This window comes from Calypte anna, chromosome 1 (genome assembly GCF_003957555.1).
Source record: "Calypte anna isolate BGI_N300 chromosome 1, bCalAnn1_v1.p, whole genome shotgun sequence".
NCBI lineage: Eukaryota > Metazoa > Chordata > Aves > Apodiformes > Trochilidae > Calypte > Calypte anna.
Window position 1 is genome coordinate 60,993,447 of NC_044244.1, and position 19,378 is coordinate 61,012,824.

The 19,378-nt window shown below is 42.9% G+C and overlaps 1 protein-coding gene across 4 annotated transcripts in view; it reads right to left on the reverse strand.

The window, feature by feature from the left end:
- The window catches only part of BICD1 (BICD cargo adaptor 1), a 160,047-nt gene extending 151,248 nt beyond the window's left edge, over positions 1–8,799 (reverse strand). For all 4 annotated transcript variants that reach the window (XM_030453150.1, XM_030453175.1, XM_030453158.1 and 1 more), the window contains exon 1: positions 8,542–8,799. In XM_030453150.1, the coding sequence (XP_030309010.1) occupies positions 8,542–8,754 (213 nt within the window). In that variant the 5' untranslated portion in view covers positions 8,755–8,799. The remainder of the gene's footprint in view (positions 1–8,541) is intronic.
- Positions 8,800–19,378: the final 10,579 nt, after the last annotated feature.

Genomic DNA, 19,378 nt, shown 5'->3' on the forward strand with positions numbered 1-19,378 from the left:
TTAATTAAACTTTGATGGGGAAAGACAAGCAGAAACACAAATACCACAGTTGCCAACTTATTATTTTAATACCAACCTCTGCAAAGAAGTGGAGTTCCCATTAAAACACTGATCTGCAATCTGGCTTAGTATCTTCCTGCTTACTTCAGCTTTAGGCACCTGCCCTTGCTGAGATGCATTTTTCACCTTCTGACGAGTCATAACGACTTCCATCTGTAGCTGCTCTGTACTCAGGGACTGCTTTCACAGTCCTGTATGAAAAATTGATATTTTCTCCTATCATCATCTGCTGCTGGCAATGCAAGCAGCCCTGGGTACAGGGCACATTCTCTTTACCTGCCAGATCAGTTCCACTAATTTAGGAATACATCCTCTCTCCTCACGCATGAAACAGGGTTGTTGAGTTCACAAGGAAAGAAGGAGGGCTATAAAGTCACACCACAACAGTAAGAGAGTACAGCAGAAATGAATGCGTGCTTCTCAGTCTCCGCCACTATAAATTAAAATCATCCCCAAGGAAAAGTGTATGGCACAGAATAGTATTGAATGACACATTATCCCCTCAGGTATCAGACAAACATGGGAGGGAAATCTACAGCAAAAGCAACTGTGCAGCATTCCTATGTAGCAGAGCCATGAGAGATGCAGAAAAAAGCAGTGGATCAGATTTTATTGCAGTTGTTCATCTGCTGAACAAAACACCAATGTGAAAGCATGACAGAAAACAAGGTGCTGAGAAACACACATATTTCAGCTTGTTTGAAAAACTGTTCAAGAAGAAAGCTCTTCTTCTGGAACACCTCAATACAGCCAGAAAAACATATGCTCTTGCACATATTTGCCTCCAACTGCCAATTGCACAATGTATATGAAGGTTGTCCAGGTGCAAATTTACTCAGTATATTATCTGCCTTTGAGAATGCTCCTTATTTTACCATGATGAATGTTCACAAATTACTGTTTTATGCCAAATGTTATCTTCTCCACCACTGTTCTGCCCCTAGTTGCACTTTCAAGAAACCCAGGTGTTCAGTCTGCCTGCTGTTGTGCATGCAAACTGAAAGAAAATCTACAGCGCAATACAGAAGGGAAGGGAAAATATTTTGCCTAAAATAAGGTGGAAAGATGGTAGCAAATAATTTTTTTTTAATTCATTATAAAAGGCCTAATACAAACAGATGCAGGCCTTTAGTTTAAAATCTCATCAGTGAGCCCTAATTTTACATTCTTGAGCCTTAGACAGGAAGAACTTTGCAATAATAATGGCTGGATCACCCATTAACATGTCATTCAGTAATTTTTGATTTAGTACTAATCAAATATTTTCTAGAAAATCTACAGGAAATTAACTTTTCCATGATGTAAAATGCAGTTGAACTCAGAGAAGTTCAATCCACGCGACTTATTCAATCAGAACCTTCAGATTAGAGAGGGATTTCTTAGATGAAAGAGTGTAATTAAGAAAATAATTTAACGGTGGGGAGAAAATAAATTGAAATCAATTTAGATTTATTTTAGAAGTGTGTGAGTCCCCAGTGCTTAAAGATGACTATCATTGCTCTAAGGTTGGCTATTGGAGGAGGTATAAAATCTCATGTTTATCTACACTGGCTTGTGAGGATACAATGCAATTATTGAGGGCAACTGGTGATAGAAGTTCCTGGCAGAAAAAAAAAAAGAAAAAAACACCAACAATACCCATTCATCTACATTTTTATTTGCACGCTGCCAAAGCTTCAATAATAGCACTAATTTCCCTTAAGATGATTTCAGCTGCTTATGTTTTCTGTGAGCTAATGCACAGGATTCATTTCCTCTTAGCAGAAGCAATCCTGCCATAATTTGATGAGCATGTCTTAACATCAGTACCTGTTTAAGCCATTCATCCCAACCTCCCTTTCCTCAGCATTCATTCCAATCCTCATGCCAACTTTTTTGGCAACAGAGGTAAAACAGTTTGTGGGAATGTACTGTGAACCAGACCGTGCAACCAATCTGGGTTAGAGGGACCATACACCCACTCCTCAGGGGTGTACTTTTTAACTGAGATCAATTTTCTACCCTTGTGTGAGAGTATAATCAGTTGCCAGCTGAAACAGGGACAGGGGTGACAAAGGGAGCTGCGGGGTTGCCTTACTGAGAGAAGAGCACCCATCAAACTACACTTTCAGTAACATCAGGCCATCTCAAGCTTTATGACAAGAGAAAATGAAACTCACGGAAGAAGTGAGGCTGCTGATGGTCACTCTTTCAGGTAGCCTGCTGTCTGAAACAGTGCTGCTGCTGCTGGGTAACTCACAGCAGGTTGCTACTGGGATTTAACTCAGCACAGTGGGCACCCTCGGAGACCTTGTCATGTTCAAGGTCCTGGGCTGTCCACCTCCTTTCTTCCCTAGTCCGACCTCCTGTTCACAGCAGGGTCATCTCTGAGCTCAGACTGTGTTCCCTAGGGCTGTATCTACTTGGGACTTGAAAACCCTCATGGAAGGACATCCACAGCCTCTCTGGTTGGCATTGCCTGTTCTCATGGGGAAACAATTCTTCCTTAAATCCAGTCTGAACCTCTCTGCTTTTGGTTCTATCACATCAATGCACCACTGTGAAAAGCCTGGCTCCATCTTCTCAATAACCACCTTGTAGATATGGGCACCCCACTGCTGGGTGCCCCAAAACAACCTCTTTCCCAGGCTCCAAGAGCCCACATCCCTCACAAGGCAAGTGCTTCAGCTTTTGACCATCTCCATGGGCCACTGCTGAACTCCATCCAGTTTATCCACGTCTTTCATGTATTAGGGGAGCCCAAAATGAGATGCTGCTTTCTAAATGGGGTCTGACAAGTACCAATTTCAAAGAGATAATTACTTCTCTCAAGCTACCAGCTCTGCTTCTGCTGTTCATAATATGGGATGCTGTTTCAGTGTCAGGGCTTACTGCTGGCCCATGTTCAGCTCACTGCCCTGTGGTATCCCTAGATCCTTTCTCACAGACCTGCTCCTCAACTAGTCAGTCCCCAGCCTCTAATAGCTGTAATAGCTTTGCAAGCTGCTTCTTGATTTTGCTAAGGCATTCTGTGCAAGCAGACCTCCCCAAATGAATGGTTCAGAGCATCTTCAGACTCTTTCTGTTGCAGACCCATGCTTATGAGGGAAGAACAGGGCTGTTCTGGATCCAGCTCCTGAATAACACATTCATCACTGAAGTTCTTAGATTTCCTTGTACATGCTCCTTTCAGCATGTAAGAGTTTCCCATACTGTTCTGCACTCTTCTCCTAACAAGGCCAGATGTGAAAGGGAAATGGGTAAAACCTCTTCCAATAGTGCCATATGCCTTAGAGACAGAGGCAGTGTTGGCTGGGCTTTGGAGGAGACAGCACTGTAGAGACCATCTGAGTGCAGTCCCTCCCTCCAGCTCACTCACCCTTGTCCTGTCCTCATCAGAGCTGGATGCTGGCAACATGGCCCTTCTGAGTGACACAACAGGATCAGACACCAAGGACAAAGTGTTGAGATCAGGATGAGATGCTGAAAATGTTCAGCCTCATTCAGCAGAAGCCCACAAATGCTGTAATGTGAAGGGGGGTTAAGATATACTGATATGGCATCAGATCACAGCTTTCTGATAATCTTTTTGGGACACATTCATCTTTGGGGAGAATTCAGAACAGCTCATTGGGATTTATGATCCACTTCACACATTTCCAAGCATCCTGTGATGCTGACAGGTGTGTAGAGCAGTTCCCATTTAATAGGGCTATATTTGGGTTAAGAAGTGTCCCCCACTTCTGCCTGCTTTTTGGGTCTAGAAAAGTCCCAGAAACTGCATGCTTCAACCATGGAAGAGGCAGAGATGTGACTCCAGCAGCAGCCATGACAGAGGCTTCAGAAAACAGTGGCAGAATTTGAGAGGCAGTGCTGGGTCAGAAGGGAGAGGAGGGTGATGGAGCTTGAGTTACCTGTATTAAGTTAATCCAGGGAAGAGCAGAACATAAAAGAAGATGCCAGAGAGACCTCCAGCTATGTTCTTCAAAAACCCTATTCAGTCACAGACAAGAACTGTTTGTGGAAGCCCCATTACTAAAATGACTAAGCACTTCATAGTAATTGACAGAAAATCTCCATGAAGAAAAGAAAACAAGAAATTTTGAGCTGCTAAGTATAGGACTGCTCATAATCGCCTCGTTTCCAACAACTTACCAAGGGTAACTGGGTTCAAAGTAATGCAAACACCTAATTGCATCTTCAACCTGGAAATCAGATGTGTAATCCAGGGAGTTTGTTTCCATAGAATTAAACACAGAAAAGTGAAGAAGCCAAATGAGATATTGCCTACATTAGTCAGTCGGGGAGGGAGTCAAGGAGAGGGACTTGACAATCTACTCAGCTTCTATGTTCATGATTTGATACTCAAAGAGAAACCCCTGCTTAGGATTTCCCAGGCTTAATTGCCTTGCAGAGTTACACATCCAAGCTGACTTCCACCCCCATTTTACCATGACTGGGAGTGACTAAAATTTCTCCCCTTTCAAAACATTACAGGACATCAGTGCACAGTAGCTAATCACAGAATCATAGAAGAGTTGAGGTTTGAAGGGACCTCTTAGGATCATCTCGTCCAGTGCCCCAGTTCAAGCAGGGATAGTTACAGCATGTAGCTCAAGCAAGAAGATCCATTTGAAGCTATTTTACACTTCATTAAAAGAATGAAAACTAACAACAAAACATTACCTTACAGCAAGTGCAATGTGAACACATAAGACCACAAAAACTAAAACCACTGGAAAATGGCTTACATGAAACATGCTGGTCATTAAACTCCCACCTTGACAAGACAGGGAAAACAGGCTACCTTCAATCCCATGACTAATAGCAATGAGTCTTATTCTCTGCATTCTTATAGGCTGCAAGTTAAAAGGCGCATCTGCGAAAATAACTTTCTGAACAGGGGCCCTAACACTATAGTGTTTTCACCACAGTGCCAAAATAGTTTGAGACATAACTGACTGAGGTAAAGAAATACAATTTTCAGAGTGAAAAGAAAACAATAGCATGAAAATTCATAAAGCTTTAAACTTAATTATGTTTCCCTTAACACTACAATCTTGTCTAGCATCAGGACCACGAGTACTCCATCTTGTAACACTGAAAGCTGTTGAAGTCAACAAAACAGAACACACCTTTTCACATTCCTCACATTCAGTTCATTTTTTCAAATATAACATTGGTACCTGGTAGATATCTCAAGTTTTTCCTGGACGGCTTATATGAGTAGTAAGTGCTCTAATTTGGAAGAAGAAGTCCTTATTCAGTTACTGATTAAATTTTCAAAGTTTTTATAATGTAAATCAATCTCTTAGACTAAAGCATCAAAGCCTTATGCTAAAGCAGAGACCTCTGAATACAGCACAAGAAACATCAGAGGTTACTAAAACAATTCACATTGCATGGTAGATAGCATATATCCTGTATACAAGTATTAATATTTAATGTAATGTATTGCAATTTGCTTTTACTTCAACATCCTATAATAGCCTTACTTTCTCATCTCACTCTCCAACAATGGGAATTATCATACAGCTGAGGCTCTATATTGCAATCTGTGTGGAAAAGGCCCTGCTGTAGTTCACTGGAGGAGCATGAGAGAAGACTTTAGATGCTAGACTGCAAAGCTATGTTTGAGTAGTTGAAGATCTCACAGACCTCATGGAATTGTTCTGGTTAAAAAGACCTTTAAGATCATCTAGTCCAACCATTAGCCTAACTACTGGGTCTAGTGCTAAACCTAAGCACCACATCTACATGTCTTTTAAATATCTCCAGAGATGGTGATTCTGTTTGTTGAGAAAGTACGATGAGCTCCTAACGAAAGAACACGGGAATTTAATAATTAAAGTTAAAGAACAAGGACTTGCTTCCAAAAAAAAAAAATTGATCCCAGTAATTGAATCTGTTCGGAGAAGGTCCATAGAAAGAGAGGTAATAGACCTAAGCATAATCCTGCCCACACTCTTGCATCTGCTGTTCCTCATGAAGGGACAAACTGTTTCAGCACAAACCTTAGGCTTAATTTCTTTACCCCAACGACTTCATAGAGGCTGCAGATGCAGCAAGGTAAGAGCATAAGCACAGATCCTCACTAGCAGACTGGGAGTCTGCTGAGCTCCTCTTAGTTAGCTGTGGCTTTTTGATGGCCCACCTTGCAGACCAGACTCTGGCTGTTATACAGGACATCCTCTGCAGGGCCTGATGGAGGCAACACACAAAAGACTCTTCTCCACACATTTTGGAGGAAGCCTTAATAAAAGAATCTGTCTTTGGTCTTCTTCTGGCATCTTGAGAGCTTTCAGACAGTCTCCTACAGCCCCAATTCTATAACTTCGAGTCTCCACAAGGCTGTTTGCCCAAACTACTTGATTTTGCCTCACTGGTGTCATCAGAGGACATTTGCTTATGTCTCACTGTTACAAGTCTGATCTGTGCTCAGGGAACAGTCATAATGGAGGAGGGAACAGACAAGCTTAGAAAATAGATTACAGTGACAGGATACCAGCAAATTCTTTTTTGCAGGGCTTCATGTGCAGTAAGTTTCCCATATACAGGTTAGAAGCAAGAACAAAACCTCTTGCAGCCTGTGTGGGGGATGGAAATGCCCTACCTGCAGCTATGGGGAACTCTGGAACTGAGAACTCTGGAGACCTGAAAGAGTCTGAAGAGCTCTGAAACTGGCTTGGCATCAGGAAAGCTACAGGATTTATCCTCTTCATGGACATTTTCAGTGTCCATGCTGTGGCTGGCACAGCATGAAGGCATGGCCCCACGGGAGACATTCTGGACTGCAGAGCATGCACTATCCTTTTATCTGTGGCCATGCAGATCCATGTGTTCTTTTGGTTTCTCATCAGTCTTCTCTTGGACATCATTGCAATGGGAAAACAGGTAGCTCTGCTTATCTCTTTCCTTGTTTTTTTTTTTTCCCCCTAGAAATTGCATTGCACTTTTCCCTCTTTAATTCTGCTCCTGCTAGGTCATTTCAAATAGCACTGCCTTCATGGTAGTGCAAGCTATCCCTGTATCTGTGATTACTGATTTCAAAGTCCTACCTCTGTATCTCTATCCCTGAATCTGTGATTACTGATTTCAAAGTCCTAAGCCAACTGCAAAGGCTCAGGGCTTGGGGGGAGAGGAAGACGAGAGATCAAGTTTAAAAAGATCAATAGGTTTTACTAAAAAAGAGCTTTATTCTTCTTATTTGAAATACATTTTTTTCAACTCTTCTGGACACTGAACCAAGTCTGCGGCATAACTCATTTAACTGCAAGTAAAATGAAACCTTTATTTTATTAAAAATCTTTCTAAAAGCACATCATTTAGTATTCTAAGGGATACATTAATATATAACCTAAATTTATTAAGTGGCTACCCTCAATAAGGAATATATCCATGATTTCTAACTGGACAGAATTTCTGCACATTACATATAACAATATATTTCTGTAGAACAAAAAGATACCTTTGAAATTTGGCAGACTATCTGTCTGATACTTCATCTCCTCTTTTCAAAAGATGTAAATTAGTATACTCCAAGACAGTATAAAACCACCACAAAATGTAGAGACACAAGTGCTGCATATGTGAGTACACACAGCCCTTCAGTAGCTCCTGGGTATGTGCACGGTTATCCGTCTCAAGTTACTTGCACATAGGAAGAGTGGTGATATTTCAGAGTCACGTTCAGCAAAGCTGAAAGGCAAGGTGTAGCACTCCCCTGCTTTATACTATCGATGTTGCCAAAACTCATTTGAAAGATAAACCAAAAACACTTCCCCGATCAAATATTTTATCTTTTCAGCATGACGCATAAGTTTAATTTCCACTGATGAAGGGTGACCTCAGAAGTACTGGATGGCTACTTCATCCCCCCTCAATGGCAGCGATTCCCCTTGACTGGTAGCATCGAGCAGGTCTATAAATAACTTCCAAAGGAATCGTCTCTTTCCCCACGCACTGCAGGCAACTGTCTACATAGATCCTGACTCCTTATATACTAGGTTTGCTCAGCACACGTCCTTCGGGCTTTTTTATTTCCTCTTCCTCCAAAAAAAAAAAAAAAAAAAAAAAAAAAAAAAAAAAAAAAAAAGCAAGCAAGCAGCCTTGGAGGATGTAAGGTATGTCTGAAGGCATCCTCCAGTGCTGCAAATCCCTGTCACCAGAAGTTGTAGCTCCCGGTGGCCGGGGCTGGAGAACGGCCCCGACTCTAGGGACATTCCCCAGGACAAGGGGGTTGCAATCTTGTGTAATCCGTCCTTAAAACCCGCGGTCCCGGTTGATCCTCCGGTCCCGGGAAACCCCTCCTCCCTACCCCACGAATCCCCGCAGCCACTCCAGGGCCCGAACATCTTTGCTCGCCCACCTGCAGGGGGCTTCCCCGAGGCTCCGGGGAGGGACACTCGTGGGGCGACCCCGCACCTCCCCGAACCCGTCAGAGCTGCACATCCCCGCGCGGTGCGGGGCAGCGGGGACAGACAAAAGCTTGGGTTCTCTCACCTCCTTCAGCTGCTCCAGCTCCTGCTTGAGGCCGTCATACTCCGCCTCCAGCTCGTCGTATTGCTGCTTGAGGGTGAGCTTCTCCTCCAGCACCACCAGCCCATACTCCGCTGCCTGGATCTTCTCGTGGGTCGTCTCGGAGAGCTCCCGGGTCAGCCGCTCGATCTCGCTCTTGTAATGGTCCGCGCCCTGCAGCACCTCCTCCGCAGCCATAGCCCCGCCGGCACTACCGCGCCGCCGCGCCGCCGAACCAGCCGGGGGGCGGGCGCGGCCGAGGGGCGGCACCGGCACCGCCGCCGCCGGCCTGCGGATACTGATGGGGATGGGGCCGGGGCCGCCTGCGGCAGCCGCCGCCGAGCGCGGGGGGCGGGCTGGGGCCGGGGCCGCCCCGACGCAGCCGCGATCCCCCCGCCTTCCTCCCTTTGCTCCCCCCGCCCCGGCCGCCCAGGAGGCAGCGGGGCCGTCCTCGCCTGCCCTGGCCCTGCGGCAGCCCCGGCTGCCGGCGGCGGCTGGGCCAGGCGAGCCCCCGCTGCACCGGGAGGCGGCGGCGCGCTGGGAGGCCGGGGCGGCGAGCGGGACGACCGGGAGCGCGCCTTGATGCGGCGGCTCCCGGGGAGATGTTGCTGCGGGCGCCCGCCTCTTCCCGAGCAGCCGGCACCTCCGCCTCCCTTCCCCTCGGTCCCTCCCCTGCGCTCTTTAAGATTACAGCGTCCTCAGGTTTGGCATTCCCCGCCGGGGGAAGAGGGAGAGCAGCGTCAAAGCGCAGGAGCGCTTTGGGGCATGAGCGAGAGCGGCCGGAGGGATGACTGCAGCCAGAGCCCGGCTCTCCTCACGCCGGGATGCGGTCGCTCATCCCGCTGCGGGGCTGCGTGTGCGGGGCTGCTGCTGCTGCTCCCGCCACCCCGCGTCCCCCTCCCCTGCGGAGCTCCGGGCAGGCAAGCGGGGCTGGGCAGCCCTGCTGAGGCTTTAGCGCCTCTTGGTTTTTCTCATCATGCTGCAGCTAAGGCCGCTTTTAGCAGCGGCGGTGCTAAAAACAGAGTAGGAGGTGCAGCCCAGTAAAACTGCGGGAGCAGGGGAGCTTCGAGTGTTCGCCTGCCATTATCGGGAAACTGGGATAGAAAAGCTGCCCGATACTTTCCTTCTGCCAGGTGAATGCAGATGGCAATGGGCAAGGAAAGCTGGACGTGAAACAGCGGCGGGATCGGGGTCCGAGCTGAGGCCACGTTTGTGACCATCAGTGCAAGACCTCTGCGCTACCCACCCGGCAGCAGGACAAAACCGATTCAGATCAGATGCTGTCCCACCATTGTTTCTCTGTCAAATTAAGCGGAGGACCTGATGCACAGATTATGTCAGTTTTATGCTGGCTTTATGCTGGCTGCAGAAAGACAGATTCTACTTGTCCAGCATTAAATGGGAGTGCAGACAGACAGTAACTGATCTCATACAAAGCCTGCCAGGAAAAAGTTAACAAACCAGATTAGGAGCATTTTACATATTTGAGCTGGAAGAGCAAGTTCATCTGGATCAATGTCATCATGTTCCATGTCACAGGGTTTTTTGTAGGTTTGGTAGGAGGCCTCTTAACCCCAAATTTACTGTTTCTTCAAACTATAGCCTTCAAACAGAGACCTGATACTACTGATGTCAGCCAGGTTTCACCCTAAGTGCTGTCATCATGACTGGGTTTTCACATAATTTTTTTTTCTTTCTAGAACATTGGCAAGTTTAGTTCTTTGAAGTTTAACAATTGAGTTAGAATTTCTGGGAAAAGGAAAGTGGTTGTTTGTTGTTTTTGGTTTTTTTTTTTAAAAAGAAGTTAGATATCTAAGATAGATATCAGTGCCCAGTAATGCATGGTTGTATTGAAAATCAAAGACATAGATTCCCTTTCTTGCTGACCTGTTAGTGCACTTTTAAACAAGCCACATCCTCCCCTTTCTACCCCAGCTTCCCCATGTCTAGGAAAGAGGTAAAAATGTTTAGACTCCTCAGCAAAGTGCTTGCAGATCTGAAAATGGAAGCACTAACACTAGTTATACAATATATACATACCGGATATAGTATGTGTCTATTTTATAAATACAGGTGCGTGTATACAGAACTAATACATTGTAATCTAGCCCACATAAGCACTTCTTGCTTATAGATGTTCTGTCAATTTTATGTCTTAAAAGCAGCTTCAAAAAATGAATATTTTTAATAACTTCTCATGTAGAAGCAAGTATGAATACGAATAGGAAAGAAAAAAATGTGAATATTAGGTAAGGAGAGTGAGTGGCTCTCATCAATGACTGAATGTCAAAACAGGCGGAAACACCAGTACCCCAACTATAACTGCAACTGTACCCCTAACCTCAACATCCTTTTCTTAAAAGAGGGTGAAAGATTCCACAGACCAGACGAAAAATCCTCAAAACACAATGTGGAAGAAAAATGTTTTCTCAAGAGCTTTTAGAAGTTACTCTTCCTCAGCATTCAGCCTAGGCCACTGTGCAGGCAAGCCTGTCATGGACACTCGTTCAGGAATGGATTAAGAAGCAAACAGCATAAAACCAGTACTGAAAATGGGTGGTTGGGTGAAGGACAGCGTGCAAAGTGGCTGGAGCCTATGGCTAATGTATCCTTGGTGCAACTCCGCTTAAAGCAATTTAGTCAGTGTTGGCACTCACAACATGAGGGCAGCCTCACCACATGTCTGAACATCTGCACCCCAGTGGGGAAAGCCTGGCATGTCAAAATGTATCAGTTTTTCTGCAGTGCCTCACAAGAAAGTTAAGGAAAATCTTAAGATTAGAAGGTGGTGTGTAGTCCAGATATTGTGCATTGGGCAGAAGTTGCCAGTGGATGTAGGAAAAATTACAGAAATAAGAGGCTCTGTCACTGCTCTAAATTGGAAACACCCAGCATGCCGTGATTTGCTACCGTTAGTACACATTTATTCTGTATTGTGCCTCCTAAACATACACAATATCAAACAAGCTGTTTGGGTGGTATTTGTCTTTGGTTTAGAAGTCTCCTGCTTTGGAAGTGTTCTTCAGGATGAAATAAGTCTTTCCCAGAGCTGTCAGTTTTCCACTGACTACAGAGGACTTGACACAGATGTACACATTCCAACATATACATTTAGTTAAATGTATCCTCCCTTTCATGTCTTATAAGACACGATATAGACATGATATCTTTAAGACGTATCTTATCTTAAATTATTTCACTGCCCAGGTATGCATCACCTGGCATTGGTTTAAGTCCTTCTACAATGCTCTTAACATTTTCTACCTCCTCAGCTCAAAATATGTGCCTGGATTTCATTAAAGGTTGGCATATCACCTTGTATTGTTTTTTCTCCTTCGTTTTGCCCTGCTGCACCCCTTTCACATGAGTATTTTAAATCAGTCTTTAATCATTTAGTGCCATGCTACATACCCTCAGAAAATGACCCTCCTTATGATTGCATCCATTCCATGGGCAGAAATTACCCTTTGAATTCCTGGCATGTGGCACTGGTAGACTCTTAAGGGTAGTAGGTTCCAGTATCAAAAAATGCTTTTCTGATTACACATTTTTTGAGGCAATCAAATATTCAAGGAGAGGCAAAATTATATAGTTCAAATCTCACTCCAGAGAATATTATCCAAATTCAAGAAGTATTTAATGAGCTATATGAAATGAACCACTGCTTCTACATCTTGGTGCAAATGCAGCTATTAAAGCCACCCTGTACTGCAAATTGCAGATGGCTGAATCACTGCACCTACAGAAATCTCTTTGATCCATTTGTATGGAGCATCTCAGAGTACTGGCACCCAAATTTAACAACTGTTAATAGGAAGTGTTTGGCAGGCTCACCAGAGTGGGCAGAGGAAAAAAAAATTATAAAAACCAATCTGGACTTCCTAAAAGTGAAAAGAGAGGAAAAAACACTGAGGGAGGGCAGTGCCATAACTGCACTGGGTCTGGTTTGGAAACCAAGCTACGGGAGCTCCCATAGTCATGGGAGATGACTATGAAATAAGGACTAAACTGCAGCTTATGGTCCCATATTAAATGATTTTTCTCCTCAAAAGTGGTTAGTATGGGAGAGTAATGAATTCGTACTTAACAACGTGCCTTGTCTTGAAATTGAAAGCCTAGGATCTGCAGTGCATATATTAAATACAGCTCAAAAAAAGGACTTACTTCTTCTAAAGTTAGCATTTCCCTTACGTCACTTATCATGCATCAATGACTAAAAAAATTACAGACAGTGATGGCTGAGAAACTGAAATTTTCATGTGAAACCTGCTTATAATGCTGTGTTGATAATATTAGGAAAATTTGACTCATATACTAAAAAAAAAATGTAGTTGACTTACATTTTTTTCGAGTTACAAGGTAATATTTCAGCACTCAGGAATAGGTTGATTGTGGCCTTCTCTCAAATGCAGCTCCTAAACACATTACAATGAATACAGAACACGAAACACAATGAAAACAAAAATTATATTTCTATTAAGTGAGTGTGGCATTTAGGAAAGAGGCCAGATTTATGATACTTATCACACAAACTCAAGTTTTAGTAGATTTTTGTTAAGATACATAGTAGAGAACAGGCTATGTGTATCGAAAATGCTAAAAAAAAAAAGTCTTACAAAGAAGGAATCTGGATCAAAGATATATATATATATTTTTTCCTCAGGTAAGAGAGGAGTCAATGACTGACTTCAGTGTGGATTTTCCCACTCATGCTTTGTACAATTTGGGTGAGGTTACTCATCTATCTTGTTAGAGACCTCTCTAGGACTTCTTTGCAATAGTTCCATTTATACTACAAATGCTGCTTCTTGTAATAATCACATTACTGAACACACAGACAAGGACTGGAATATCAAAACCAGTATTGCATAAAGTTATTTCCTGTGAATTCTGTATTTTGAAATCTGACCCTTAAAAGTAAAAATTGATACCCATAAAAAAAGCTGGAGTTTTTTTCTTTGTGGGTTGTTTTATCACAGTGTTTTGGGCTATTTTCATTTGCCTTATGCTTTCTGAGACAGGTAAAAACCAGCTTCAGCATTTCCTTACCTCCAAGAGCTTTATTTTAAAAAACAAACAAACAAACAAAAAACCCCAACAGATTAATGAATGAACTTTTGAGGTCCAGGAGAGATGGACTATAACTGAACCTGCAACTTAGCAAGACATAATGAGAATGCTGCAGTTGCCAACCCTGACTTTACAGACCATAAAGCATGACTTAATTCCTAGGGTTATCCTGGTGGGAAACACAGTAAGGTGGTTTTGGGGTTTTTTTTGGGTGAAGAATTTTTCATACAAAATAAAGTCTTTTCCATAGGGACATACAGCAAAGTTTTGTGTCCTATTTTAACAACAGCTAGGCAAATGTTTCTAGCTGGGAAACAATGGTATGGTCTAAAAGCAGAGTAAAACAAGCCCACAGAGCCAGAGATTTTCCTGATATGAACTACTATTTGGGATGGGGATAAAGTTAATTGGGACTTTCTGTGAGGTGGTCTCCTGAGGCCTTTTTCATTCATTCTTGGATGATTAGGAGTTTCTGAATGTGCAGCAGATGTAGCTTGGCATGGGGAGTCTGTAAGGGGAGAGCATCACATGTTTGGGTGCTGAATGTTACTGTTGCTTACAGGAATTCCTAGGATAGCCAGGGGAAAAGGCAAGAGGGGTGCAGCTATTTGCCTATCTTTGTTTGCCCAGCTGGGCAGCAAAGGATCAAGGGAGAAGAGCAGAAACAATCAAAAAATTTGCCAGCATTGCATAAAATTGGGAAGAGACATAACAGATGGCAATCCTTTTGATGCAAGGAACCCATCTGCTACTGCTTCCCCCATGAACTCCTGGAGATCCTATGTGGAAAAGCTTTAGAGACAGCCTGTGAATGGCAAATGGGAATGTGAGTTATTCAGGAGAAGATGGAGGTGAGAGTAATTCTGCTCATGGAAAGGGACATGACAAGAAAGGGAGCTGTGCTTCTGCTCAGCTCTTGATAAGTCTCAAAATAGGCTTGTGAAAAGCTGAAAAAACTCAGCTATATAGGACAGCATGCAAAGCAAGTGATCCTTAGTGTCCCATATTGAATACAGGAGAGTAATAATATCTTCTGAAAACCCATTTACAAGGAAAGTTCATGCAAAGATCATACTAAAACTATGATACCAGATTGTACAGCCATGCAGAACATGTCAGTCCTGTTAATGACATTGTCTCTGATCACACCTCTTGTTCTTGGCTGCTTTGATGATGTATACTTCATATTATTTAACTTTTATGCCTAATGATTATTATTTATTATTCCTGTAAAGATGAATAAGTTCAAAACTCTTACTGGTTTTCTGGCTATCTGAAAATTCTGTTATCATCTCATCTATGATATGAATGGAACAATCTCTTCAAACTCAGATAGAGACACATTTATCTGAAAGGAAGATGGTATGTTGGAGCAGTCAGTATAACCATGGGAAAATAAATATGCTTCTGACTTCCAACTGCTCTGATGTCTACTTCTGATTACTCAAAGCCATTGTTAAAAAGCAAGTGAATAAACAGTAAACATCCTTCAGTGAGAAAATTCACCACCCCAGAGGAGACAATACAAGTGCCCAGCTAAAAAGAGAAAACTAAATACTAACCCTTCTCTCCTCCCTGCTTTCTTTTATTGTGAGAAAATGGCAGCTGCTACATTTTAAGAGATCTGGCAATTTGCTGATGCTGGCTGCAGAAGGGAAGGTTGATTTGCAAACTTGTCACTGATTCTCTCTGCAAGTGATCTGTCAGAGTAGAAACATGTTTGGAAAATGAATTAGCAGAATAAGGGACTTGGTTTTGAACCAGGGATTCCTTGCAGGGATGACTGGGGGAGACGTGTCTCTTGGCTGACCTCTGTGCCCTTTAGCTGGCATCCTTTGACTCCAGTGCATGGAAAGCTGGAACAGAGGCACACTCACACATACACTTCAAGGTTATCCAAAGGAAAGGGCAAGAAGAATATTATTTTTTAATTATCTTGTATAACAAGCAGTTGAGATTTGGTGTTAGGTAAAAACAGACAAAAAATACCCACAGACATATTTATTTATATACTTGCTTATAAATACTGACATTACAGGAGGGTCATGACTTTATCTTGAACAAGGTTTGAGTAACTGAGCATAATGAGCTTTGGTTGATAAGAAAATGCAACCGACTGAATGTGGTGAGCCTGGGGACAGACTGTGGATCAACAACCAACTGGAGAAAAATATCTGAAGCTGCTGGGAAAGCTGCACAGTTGTAGACAGACTTGGCTCGTGGCCTGTGTCAACATTTGGCTGTAAGTCCCAGAGCCCTAGAGAGTAATAGAGATGGAGAGAGGCATTGCCCTGAAGGTCTTCAACAGCTCATGGAGGCAGATTGCTCAAAGTAAAACCATCATATGTTGGCACTGAGATGCTGAACAGAACCCAACACAGAGACAGGTTGCACCAAGCAAGTGTCACATTCCCCTGGGCTTCACTGTGTCAGCTCAGGGTGCCTGCTGAAGGTCTCATTAATTCTGTGTGTGTGTGTGTGGGTGCTCATGTGTGTAGCTTGTCCTGATACTGTCTGTCCCTCATTTGGTCAACTAAGAAAGTTGAGTTGGCAGTATCATATTGTCTGGTGTTTCTTTTCCTCTTGTGACAGATGGGAACTAGAGAAATAGAGAAGAAGAGAAAGAGGGATGGAAGGATGACTTTGGCAATGGGGGTATATGAAGAAATTTTAAAGAAAATCAGAAAACGCATGGGAAATGCTTGAGACATCAGAGAGTGGCTGAAAAGGGAATTGTTGGCAGATCAGAGACAGAACCATGGGTGGGAGGGATTCCTCCAGCCAGCATGACCTCCAGGGATGGCAACCTGCCATCTGATCCTTGTCAGCAATGTCTGGGGATGTGAATGGAGAATGAAAGGGGCCCTCCCTTCCTGACCCACAGGAAACATGGCCCAAGGGTACATCGCTGCTCCCATGTGTATGGGAAATACATGTCAGGAAAGGAGCTGCTAGAGATGACAAGCCAGCCACTTGCCCCAGTGCATGGCTCTCTCTTCAGCCTGGGTCTTCCTATACTCCAGATTCTACTGTCTCAAATAAAGAGGCTTGAATAAATACATCAAGAGAAGGTTTACTTAGGTGGTTAAGCACTAAAGAAGTGAGAGACCTATTATAGAAAGCCTTGTAGACCAAACTTGATGTTGAAAAATGAGATTATATACGGTAAAACTGTTGGCAGCCTAAGGGGAAAAAACCCCTCACTATTAAGCAAAGTTTTTTTTAAAACTATTGCTATTAATCAGCAGTTATGGTTGTAGTGATGGGATGGAATAAATACAGACAGAGGTTATATTAGCTGTTCTGAGACTTTCTTTTTAACTAGAAAAAGAATGATCTTTTGCTATAAAAAGAGTGATCTGTCTAAAGAGAAAAGCAAAAAATACTGCAAGTGACCAAAATTTCCCAGTGGATCACTTCCCTGACCCAGTTCAGTTCATAGCATCACAAGCTGCCAGGCTGGGTCAGAGAGCAGGACCAGAGAGGGGATGCTGGGACTCTGGGAGCAGGCACTCCCAAACACCAGCCCTGCAAGCTGTCCTGATTTGGGATTAGCTTAAGTGTGGCTAAATGGCTTCCTGACTGCATTAAACTCTACACAACCAAATACTTAAATCTTTGGAGTGTGAGGTGGATTGATAACAAAGCCTTTAAAGACAAAGGTCTCTGATGCCTTTTCTTTCCTTTTTTTTCCACATCACACAGATCAGCTCTTTTCACTGGATGGCTCTGTATTAATGGTGTCTATTCCTTGAGTTGGGAATGATGTCTGAAACAAATCAGTGCTTCTCTAACCAATATTTCATGCTGAATGTTGCAGACCTGCTAATACATGTGAAAGATGTTCTGCAGACCACAGAACATCTTGTCCTCTCAACCACTAAAGTAGCTCCATGCTGACACACAGGGACAGCAGAACTGTACAGTGCCCAGGGGGAGGGTTTGGTCTTTCAGAAGGTGTAGGTAGACTTCCAGATATATTTCTGCACTTCCCACTGCATCATTTGGAGGCTTTTCTAAACAAAAGGTAGAAGTGGGCAGGGACAGCACATACCTACTGCAAGAATTACTTGCAACAGGCATCAATGCTTTACATTTCCACTCTGCTCTTCCTTGTGGATTTGTGTATCAGTAGTTCCCAAGCAACTTCATTTGGTTCCCTGGAGGACAAAAAATTCTGCTTGTTTTATCTTGAGGTTTCTTTGTTTTTCTTAAATCCCCTTTTGGCAATATTTAGCACTTTGTTCTGAATATTCCTCTTCTTTTTGTCCTCAGCCTCTTCCCCTTTGCAACTCCCAGCTTCCCTCAGGCTTCTCCTGATGCCACACCACTGATAATACTAAATTGTCCTACCAAAGGTACACTTCTTCAGGTAATTTATTTTCCTATTTATACTGCATAAAAGACAAGAAGCCTGTCTCCTGCAGAGCTGTTAATGAAGTGAAAATTCTCAGCATTTCTACATATAAATTCTGATCTAAATAACACTGTCACCACTGGAGGTTTCCACTGCTGCATACTGACAGGACAATGATAAAATATAGATGTGATTACCCTCATCCTTATCCTTAAAAACACATATAAAAGAAGTATATACACCAATGAGACCAATTATTTTTCACTCACTATAATGAAACGTGCCAATGGCAGCAAGGACTCATTGTGAAGGTATTGATCTCATATCCAAGGCTATTCTGGTCCCAGAGGAAATCATACATCTCCTCCCAATGGCAGCTGTGATTCTGCCATTCCTCACAGCTGGGTGTCCAGCCCAGCCTTGAAAATTTTACCCATGGAAGCTCTGCAATTAGGGAATCTTTCTGTAGCTTCTCCCTCATTTTATAACTGAAGGAAATGGCTTGCCTGACAATTCAGGAGGCACAGTAAGTTGAGGAAAAAAGAATGCTTGCATTTATTTTTGTTTATTTTCGCTAGACTTCTTAACAATTGGAAGCAAACACAAGGGAAAAAAATGGTTTTCTGTGAGATGAGGCATAAAAATTTCTGTCATTTTGGCTTTAGGTTTTGTGGTGGTTTGGTTTGTTTTTTCCAGAAGAGTTAGTGCTTCAGAGTGACAGAATTGAATTTACTAGCCAGGAGTTACAAAAAGATCTCCTAGTACTGCCAGGGCTAGCAAAGTAGCAGAGGAAATGCAGCAGTGATGAATGCAAAGAGCAGTGGCATGCTGAAGAGTCACCCTAATTCTATGTTCCCATAATGAGTTCTCATGTCAGCTTTTATCAACAAGTAAAGTATTTTCCCACATCATTACAAACAGTTCTTTGCAAGATGAAGCTTCCTACTCCCCAACCATCAAAAGACCAGGAACTGAATAGAAACTCTAATTTTTCACCCCATAAAGCTGTGGTGTACCAAATCTTGTGTGAAGCTTCTGGTCGCTTCAAAAACGAGATTCTGCAGCTAGAAAGTACCCAGCTCATGAGGACCAAATTACTCAGAAATAGGAAACAATTTCTGCTGTAGAAGAAAGTTAAGAGATTTAGTTTCTTGATCTTGGAAAAGAGTTTATTGAGGACATGACAAAGGTCTAGAAAAACAAATAATGTGGAACAGGTGTCAAGGGTATGATTAGTCATTGTTTTTCATGAGACAAGAACTATGAGGCACTAAATAAAATCATCAGGAGAAATTTGGAATGTTTTTTTCAAAACTGACTTAACTCAGAATTTCTTAAATAAATCACATGAACTGAAGAAATACATAAAAATAATAAGGTGAGTAAAAGCCTGGA